A 10,089-nucleotide genomic window follows, 5' to 3' on the forward strand; every position below is an offset into this window, starting at 1 on the left:
AAAAATGGAATAGCAATGTGGGTTGCTGGCTTAGAGAGTGGTTGTGGATGGAGTTTGTATGCCATTCTCATTCTGAATATAAATGATTCAGTTACTGATGGTAACATCTATTGTACTGAATTCTAGGCTATTCAGGAAACCGAGTCTAGCCCTGTCAACCAATCTCAGAGTTTGGGATTGTGTGGGAATGAAGAATAGGATCCTTGATGTGTATTTAATAGCCAAGAATATAGTTCACTTTGAGTGATTCTGCCATGAAATGATCTGGTGATGCAATAGTTGCATGCTGTTTCTCAAGTCCCTCTTGATGCTGTATTCCACATCGCTAGAGACCGAGTACAATTTCATCAGCTCAAATAGGATGAAGGAGATAGGGTAGGCTTAGGATGAACAGGGGGTGAGACCTGATCAGGAGCCTCGAACAAATAATCAGTGCTTATCGGTTCTCAAGTCATTCCTAATGCTATATTCCAGTTTACCAGTAACTGAGTTTAGTTTCATCAGGCCAAATTGGAATGGGTTCATGGGGAGGGTTTGAGTATGGCTTCAGATGAGTTGGGGGTGAATCACATCCTGGCTCCCAAGGCCGAGTTCAGCCCCATTAACTTAAATTGAATATGGAAGAATTAGGATTGGTGGATTGTTAGGCTATTCTAGACTATTTCAGCAGTGAGTGCAGTAGTCTGGAGCTAGACTATAAGTTAGAAATCATCTCCCTAAACTGGGGAATAATGCCGACCTACGTATTTCTTATATACAGACTCGTCCTATACTAAAGTGTAGCATTGCAAGGTGGAGTTTCCTCGATGGTCTGCAGTTACTGCAAGAGACGTCACTGCTTCCTGTTTCAAATGAAATGTGACATTTTTTCCAATTTGTACTTCCAACAATGAGGTAGTCATTTCAAATATGTTTAAGGTCACCACCCATTCTGAATTTTTCGGGACAAACCTGCATTTTGAGATTTTTTAAATTTTCTTCTCCCACAATTATGTTTTTTCATTAATCTTCGTGTGCTGTTTCTTAAGTTAGGTTTTCGATGATTTCGATATAATCGATAATAATAAAATTAGCTATGTTGCCATCAAGGTTATAAAATTTACCACCTAGATTTATGCCAAAAAAATTACTTGGTAGCATTACTTGACGCGAATTATCACTTCCTTCACTTTTTCTGCTTCTCCTTTCTAAATGTAATCTTCATCTTACGATGTTGGATGACGTATATACGTCCGTTGATGTGACATATTAATGAATTTAAATACTATTATAGTCACAATCATGCCATGGTTGTGAAATTTTTCTTTCATACCATGGCATGATTGTGACTATAATAGTATTTAAATTCATTCTCCTTTCTGTTGATGGCTCAGATGTTGTCTATTGTGAAGTGTAATCTGTGTTGTTGTTTAGTCAACTGTCCGAAGACAGGTCTGAACCTCACAAGTGATACCAAGAAGGTACCACTTATGAGGCAACTAGGCCAGGAGATAATGGGGTAGAGTGGCCAGTTTCTTTAATAAGACAATTTCTGTCTTATTTATAAGAAAAGGAATACAGTAGAATTATGAATTAATTTCACGCTGTGCTGTCTCTAAAAATCCTGAAATGTCCCTCTTTTTTGGCACTCTTGTCCCTCATTCTCCACTTACGTAGGTGGTCACCCTAAAAATTATTAAATGTTGTCAGCAAGCAAGAGGGTTAAACTATAAAACGTCTTTGGTTGTCTGATGCAGGAAACGAAATTTTGTTGACTACAGTAATAATAATAATAATAATAATAATAATAATAATAATAATAATAATAATAATAATAATAATAATACTTTTACGCATTGTCACAATATTCTTATTTAAAACGATATCTTATGACCTATATAGTATAAAAATAAATTTAGAAGACCGAAATTTGTACTTGACTGCCAAATATTTTCGGACTTTTTTAATAACTCCTGCCAGACTGAGGAAAAGTTGATAGGAGGATATTTTGATTGCTTGCAGAAGCTGGATGTCTGATAACTCCACTTTCTTTCTTAGCTAACTTGACTGATACTTTTTCTATTCCTATGCACCCACAACTTTCACACTTGTACTGCATGTAGTTTATGAACAAGAGAATGTAAAAATACAAATACGTAAAATCCAAAAATTTGTGTGTATATTATTTTTTTATGATTACTGCAATATGTCAAACGTTTTGTGTGTGGAAGAATTTTATTGTAGGCCTATGAAATATGTGACAACAGATTTATTATTATTATTAGTACCTATTATTATTATTATTATTATTATTATTATTATTATTATTATTATTATTATTATTATTATTATTATTTGTTAGGGTTCCCAGACATATTGGAAAAAAATACGGGACACTTATCAGTTATGACTGAGTAAGTTTACTATGCGAACCCATTAAATATGCCAATTTTTCAATGTGTGTGTGTTAGTAAAGTTTACTATACAAACAGTTTATTAACTAAGGGTAAGTAAACAAATAGTAAACAAAATTGTTAGGGAGCATATTTGCATTAAGTTTAAGCTTCTTTGTGAAGTTGCCTTCAAATTGCTTTTACCAAGTTATTACAGAAATAGCTACAAAATACTCTACTCACGTGACAATATTCTTATAAATCATTCGGCCTTGGCCTTGCAATATTTCTCTGAAGAATTAATTTCACTTAACAATTGTTTATTTTGAAGAATCATGTCATGAAAAGCAATACAATCCTCACTGAAGAATTAATTTACAACAAGCATTGATTTTAGTATTCTTACAGATAATTTAATCAGTCCATAGAGCATTCATGTGAGAAAATAATCTTTCGACACACACATTTGTTCCTGGGATACACATAATGAACTCCACTACCCTCTTCAAATTTGAGAGTTTTCCTTCAGTACTTTAAAAAGATCCACCCAGACTTCATCTAAACATTTGGTGTTGCCATCACTCGCCTTGAAAAATTAATAACTCACAATAATATTGTTTCATAATAGTCCATCTACAGTCACTTGCAATGATGAAGTGCGATGTTTGTAATTTGTAATATGTGACCCGTTGCACAAAAAGGGACCTAAAGTTGTAAAAGGAAATTTTACAGGAGAACAAAATAACTAATTTGTTGTATAAAAACTGCATTTCTATGTTTTGACATCTTGCGCTACCTGTAGGCTTTTTTTATATACCGGTACTAAGCTAGAACGTAGTTTTACACAGTGCTTCTTAAATACCTAAATCTTTCTTATAGTTGCTAAGAAAACAAATGAAAACTTTAATTGCATTTTTCTCGAAAAGTACATAATGTAATATCAACATTCAATAAGCAGTATATTAAAAACTATAGCACCTAGAAACATGAATTTTTTTAAATACTCAGTATTTCATCCTCTTTTTGAAAAAAAAAAAAAAAAAAATGAAAAATCCGACTTTAGGTCCCATTTCCTGCAACTAGTCACATATATAATAGACATTGCAACTTTTCCGTTTTTTCTCAATTTAGAACTCTAAAATACAGGACGGAAAGCTGTCCCAAAGATTATTCTCAGAACAACGGGATGCATTAGTGAAAAACGGGATGATCCTGTATTTTACGGGACATCTAGGAACCCTATTGTTTGTTGTTGTTGTTTTTTGTTTTTGTTGTTGTTGGTAGTAGTAGCAGTAGTACAGTATTAGAGCAGTGTCTTTTTATAACATTTTGCTGCTGATTGTATTCAGATTCCTTTAACATGCAAGGTGATTAACAAAGGAAGGTCGTAGCTTTAGGATATGATTTTTAAACTGTTTTGAGAAAAACGGAAGTTCAAATGGACATGAAATCCATTTGATAAAAAAAGGTAGGTACTACTGTTAATCACATGTCAGCATATGATTTTTTATATAATGACCTTCATTGAACATTAGTTGACCTGGTCTAACAAACAATAAATGGAAATAAGAAACACTTTATTCCAACGCATTTTGGATGCAATAGCAGTAATGACAGGACAGTCATAAGAGCTTGCTCAGGCAATGTGCAGGATTCACACTCATGTACAAAATGATATTGAAGTAAAGAGTTGTTTTTTGAAATTCCACTTCAAGCATAGACTCTAACTTCAAGAAAAAAATAATGGAAGCATAGACATTAGAGATGAACAAAACTAACTGCCGCTCTCGCTCGCTGTGTTCGCTGCATTTGTCTTTCGAGTCTCGGCTCGTCATTCTCGTGTGCTTCGAGTCTCGCTCGTCATTCTCTAAGTAGCATTTGGTCGGCGTGGAAAGATTTCGTAACTTTGAATAACATACATCATTGAAATAAATAACATAAATGTTTAAATGAGACAAAAAGACAAAACAGAACAGTATCTTAGTTATCAAAATGTTCTGGTTCTATTATATGATATTACCTATGGTTAAATAAATAGAAAAAAAAAAACAATTCTCAAATAAATTTGCATTTCTAAGAAACATAAAATATGACATTAATATCTTTTTACTTGAGATTGCACACTTAATCTTAAACATATGAAAAGAAAATTCCTATCCTTTTAATAAGGGCCTATTAATTAAATAAAGACTGGGGAACAGATTATTATACACTGAAAGGTAGAGATGTTTCAGATAGGTTACTTGATTGTTTACACATATATAACAGTTGCCAAAGTAGATAAAAGTTCAGTTAGGTATAAACAACTGTTGAAGGCTGCTTCAGGACTTCGGGAGATGATCAATATCGAGTCTCAGAAGACTTTGTAGTCTTTACGTCAAGGACGCGACATAATACAACATTGTCGTGCGGGTTTTCGGCTTTGCGGGTGCTGTTAGTCTCGCTTTCTCGATCGTTGTTCATCTCTAATAGACATATTTTCCTAATCGAACATAAATTAATAAGCATTTGGGATCAGGCTGATGTTCATATCAACGCTTTTACTCAAAACTATTTAAAGACATCACATTCTAGACTATGACCTTACTCCGTGAAACATAGGTTTAAGTGAGAAGTTTGATATCTTGTACCTACCTACTGCAGGGTGACTCTGGAGGTCCACTACTTTGTCGAGATGAGAAGCATCGAGATCGTTGGTTTGTTGGTGGAATTGTAAGCTGGGGAATCAAATGTGCACATCCACATTTGCCTGGTGTATATGCATACGTCCCAAAATATGTTCCGTGGATCACCCAACAAATGGCACTTCATTCAAATGAAGATAAAGACCCGAGATCCTGAAAGTCGGAGGTACGACTAACTACATTATCACAACATGAAACTGATGAACAGTATTTAGAAAGCAGAGAAAATGAATTACCAGAACTGGATTCAGATCTGCAATATCACTACTACACAGTATGATGTTCATGACTGAGACATAGCAACATCTAGCACTGCTCCCAAGTATGTAAGTACCGGTATGTATTTTACACACATTGCCACATCCTGTTTCTCATAATCTACAGAAGTCAATACTTTTAGTAGAGTTTCCATATTGCAAATGAGATATCTGTAATTTGGATTGAATGAAATATCGTCGCCCCAGTACTATACTGCACTAGCTCAAAAATCATGATTTCAAGAATTTGAGATAAAACACTTTGTATTGCTTCAAACAAATACTCTAAATATAATTCGGAATTAAATATGTGAGTATTAAATTCCGAATTTTATTTAGAATCTTTGTTTGAGGCAATACAAGATGTTTTCTCTAGATTTCTTGAAACCATGATTTTTTAGATAGTGCAGCATAGTACCTACTGGGGTGATGATATGTTTAATTAATCTGATTAGTTCAAATACAACTACACAGTACAGAAATAATCATGTTAAATGAACTTCTGACCAATTCGATAAAATCGAGGAACATACTTCATTTCATATGTGAACATTGTTTCCTCACCAGATATATACCGGTAACATAATAAAAGTTAATTTAACCTATCTTATTGATTAACGATAGTCGAAAGTTCTTTTCTCTGTCAGATATTTACGTTTCTGTTTTTTTCACAGTATCGGTATGTTTTATTTTCAAAATAGAATTTCATTATGGTGTCTTTTTTATTCAAGCCATAAAGTTTCTTTTTCTTTCTTCACTTTATAGTCTGAGGAGTGGGACAGTTGCCTCTCTCACAATTTTCCTCTATTCTTCTCTCTTTTCTTCCTCTTCCCATCATCTTCCACCTCTCAAGTCTTCCTTTAATTTTTTGTAGCCATATATTCCTTGAGCATCTTCCTATATATATTCTTCCTTATTCCAGTTATTTCACATGCACTAACCATGAAATTTTACAAATTTCCCCGTATCTTCTTCTTTGTAAATTTCTTTAAATTCTCGATTAGTTCTCATTCTTCAATTCATTGTCGCTCTCTCTCACAGGCTCATAAATCCTCAAATTTTTTTAACTGAAGTCTTGAAAAGCTTTATGACATTTGGGTGACATAGTCAATGTCTACACTGTAAACCACTAAAGGTTTAATCCAGTCTTGTAGTGTTGATTGAATTCTCACTTCGGAAATGAGGTCTATTGTTAGTCATTATTATTATTATTATTATTATTATTATTATTATTATTATTATTATTATTATTATTGTTGTTGTTGTTGTTGTTGTTGTTGTTAATCTGAGTCCATAAGTTTTTTTTTTTTCATAGTCATCAGTCCATTCCTAAATGGCTATATAATTCAATTTTTTATCTGACGCCAAGCATATTGACATGTAGCCATTTGCTCCTTTTTGTCGATTATGATGAAGCCCTATATGATAGGATTAACGTATGAGCATGAAAGTAGGCAGGATAGATGAAAATGAAGGTGGTAATGATGGCGAAGTGAACCTAGGGACCAGACGTCGAGAGTTACCCAGTATCAGTTCTAAATGAGTTGAGGGAAATCCCCGGAAAATCTCAACCAGGTAACTTGTCCCAATCAGATCCTGGGCCCATTAGTTTCGCAGTCGGCCACACTGACAACTATTTCAAAGCAGTGGACGTAATTTTAAAATATAATTCATTGTGTTTATTATGATGTTATGACCACAGTTTTGATCCGGTTACTAATAAATTGATTACTGAAATTTTAACTCATATGATATACATTAAATAAACAAAGAAATTATTTTTGCCCTCCTTAAGGAGTTTTAATGCAGATAATCTATTTTTTTGTCTTCCTAGCCTTTTCCTCCTGCTTTTGTCTTCTTGTTCTCCAACTGTTTCATATTCTCTTGCTCCTCCTGATTCTCCTATCTCTTCTTATGCTGCTGTTTTTCTTTTATTCTTTCTACCTTTTTCTTCCCCTTCTTCAATTCCTTCGCCATTTTTATCTTCCTCTTTATAATTACAGTCAACTCTGGATATAGTGAACTCGGTTATAGTGAACATTCGGCTATAGTGAACCTAAATCGTTGGTCCCGACACTCATACATTGTAAAGTATATTAATATTTCCGTTTATAGTAAACCTAAAGCTAGAACTTCCTCAAGAAAATGTAATTTTAAAATGGCTAAAATGATAATTTGGGAAACCCTTCCTCCTATAAACTTCCAAGAATATGTTCAGAACAAAATCTCAAATCATCTACTCTTTTGTGTATTGAAAGACAAAGGATTTGTTAAACATGTTAAAGAGAATAGTGTACGCAGTGAGGGAGATAGGAAGGATTAGTTCTGACTCCTTTGAAAGAGGTTATTAGAAGAATAGAAAGAGAAAGTGTTTTATTTTGTAAAAGGGAGTAGAGTGATGATCAAATGTTAAATACAAGAAGCATTACAGTATAATGGTCCTCAACCCTCCCTCCCGCATCTTTGTAAAAGTGAACCCGGGGAAATTCCAAGGCCGAGTACACAGTAGGCATACCTCTAGTGGGAAGAGGTGCGAAATCGGTCAGTGTCTACTGCCTACATGGTCAGATTAGATTCAAGTTTCGAACTGCGAGCATCTGAATTTCGAAGCATTAAGTGTTTAAGTTGGAAGAAAAGCGAACATTATTACTGATATTGAATGTGGTCTGTCCCAAGTGGACTTTAATATTGTATGTATAGCAATGTCAATAGTATAAAAACACACACTTCAGTTTTAGTGAACTTCGGATATAGTGAACGAAATATGCTGGTCTGCAGAGGTTCACTATAACCGAAGTTGACTGTATTTCACTTCTCATGAAGCATAAGAATTTCATAAATACATGCCTACAACTTTGTTGCTTCCATGGACTGTATTTTAAGTTTTGTATTCATCTTACAGTCTGTTATATCTTCAACTTTTCTTTACTTTACGTGATTTTCGGCCACTGCCTTCTCCTTTACCCTTCAGGTTTTCAATTGAGATTGCCTAAAATATATTTTTTTTATTTCAGTAGGTTATTTTACGACGCTTTATCAAAATCTTAGGTTATTTAGCATCTGAATGAGATGAAGGTGATAATGCCAGTGAAATGAGTCCGGAGTCCAGCACCGAAAATTACCCAGCATTTGCTTATATTGGGTTGAGGGAAAACCCCCGAAAAAATCTCAACCAAGTAACTTGCCCCGACCAGAAATCGAGCCTGGACCACCTGGTTTCGCGGCCAGATATGCTAACCGTTACTCCATAGGTGTGGACTGCCTAAAATATATACTCTGGTTATCTTGTCATGGTATATCATATCTTCTTTTGATTTCGCTTTCTTATACCTTATCTCATTTCAGATCTCATTTCAGTTTGTTCTTCTACTTAGATCTTTATTTTATATTACTTCTAGTCATCATATTCTCAAAATAAATATCAAGATATGTGTATCCAGTCTTGAATCGTAATGACGTGGTACAGCTTTTTCTGTATCTCCTTTCCTTTACCCACGTTTACATTCACACAATTAGATTAATTTCATACTTACATTAAACAATCTCATTTAGCTTCTACAAATTCTTTTCTTCTTTTTTATAAAGATAGAAGGCTACCACAGTGTATCAAATAAACAATAAATTCACTCATCAGCAAAAAGAGAGGCCACTCAAAGTTAATGGTGTTTACATCAAATAACTCAGCTGTTTAACTTAAATTTGAGATTTACAATATATACATTAAATTCTCTTCATGACCTTGAAACAGACAAAATAAAATAAAATCTAAGTGGGGTCCAGCCTTAAAGATAACTGTGTATGATCACTATAGACTCCATTTTTTTGTCATTACTAAGGCATTTTCCTTAGTGTATCTGCACTGTCTCAAATCCACCATAGAAACTAAACCTGGAACTGAAAGAGTATCGTGCATACAATTCCCCTACCCTTTTCCAAACTCTTTATCATACATCTAGTGAGCATAGACAATATCTTGATTTGTCACTGAAAGATACACAGCTCCACTAATCTATTATCCATGCAACATGTTGACAGGCAAGAGCATTCATGCAATACGATGTTGTGGCAAAAACTGACAGCCCCTTGCTGGTCTGTGAGTATGCAGATTGGCTTCCATCAATGTTCTTCTTATGTTCGCTAACTTACATTAACTTGACACACTTTTAAGAAAGTATTTCTTGTCTCAAATGCAGTAGAGCAGCGGTGGCGAAAATTTTTTATTGCAGTAACATCCTTACGATTACTATACTTAATAGATGAAATTAATACACCGCCAGTTACATTAAAAACTATTGGACATCAACTATTGGATAAGCAACTGTCTGTCTTAATAACGGATTTTCATTTTCCTTACATCAAGCACTTAAATATAATTTTATACAGTACAAGGCTACAAACTAATGTTTAGTATGTGTAACGAAGAAAGAAATGAACAGTAAATGAACAATATCACAACCTAAAATTAACTGTCTTCAGAATGTCTCTGCGACAAAGTTTCAAAATCAGGAAATATGTCACTGACTGCCAGTCGTAGTTGATAATGGAGGTATTTGTCTGTCAGTCGTGATCTAAATTTGGTTTATACTATTTTAATTGTTGAAAATAATTTTTCACAAACGTAAGTTGTAGCGAACATGGCTTCAACAGAGCAAGCGAAAGAATGAAGCTTCGGATATTTATTTTTTGGCAAAGACTTGAAAGTTTAACATTTGTCAAGTCCTTACATCTAGCTTTCATTTGACATCACATAGTAAATCAGTGAGTTCAAATTGAATA

General features: G+C 34.0%; 1 protein-coding gene across 1 annotated transcript in view; it reads left to right on the forward strand.

The window, feature by feature from the left end:
- Positions 1 to 5,365, forward strand: part of LOC138715735 (uncharacterized) — a 432,440-nt gene extending 427,075 nt beyond the window's left edge. Inside the window, exon 18 of the mRNA XM_069848791.1 lies at positions 5,016 to 5,365. Coding sequence (XP_069704892.1) covers positions 5,016 to 5,213 — 198 coding nt within the window. The 3' untranslated portion in view covers positions 5,214 to 5,365. The remainder of the gene's footprint in view (positions 1 to 5,015) is intronic.
- The last annotated feature ends 4,724 nt before the right edge of the window (positions 5,366 to 10,089 follow it).

Source organism: Periplaneta americana, chromosome 15 (assembly GCF_040183065.1).
Source record: "Periplaneta americana isolate PAMFEO1 chromosome 15, P.americana_PAMFEO1_priV1, whole genome shotgun sequence".
NCBI classification, from domain to species: Eukaryota; Metazoa; Arthropoda; class Insecta; order Blattodea; family Blattidae; genus Periplaneta; species Periplaneta americana.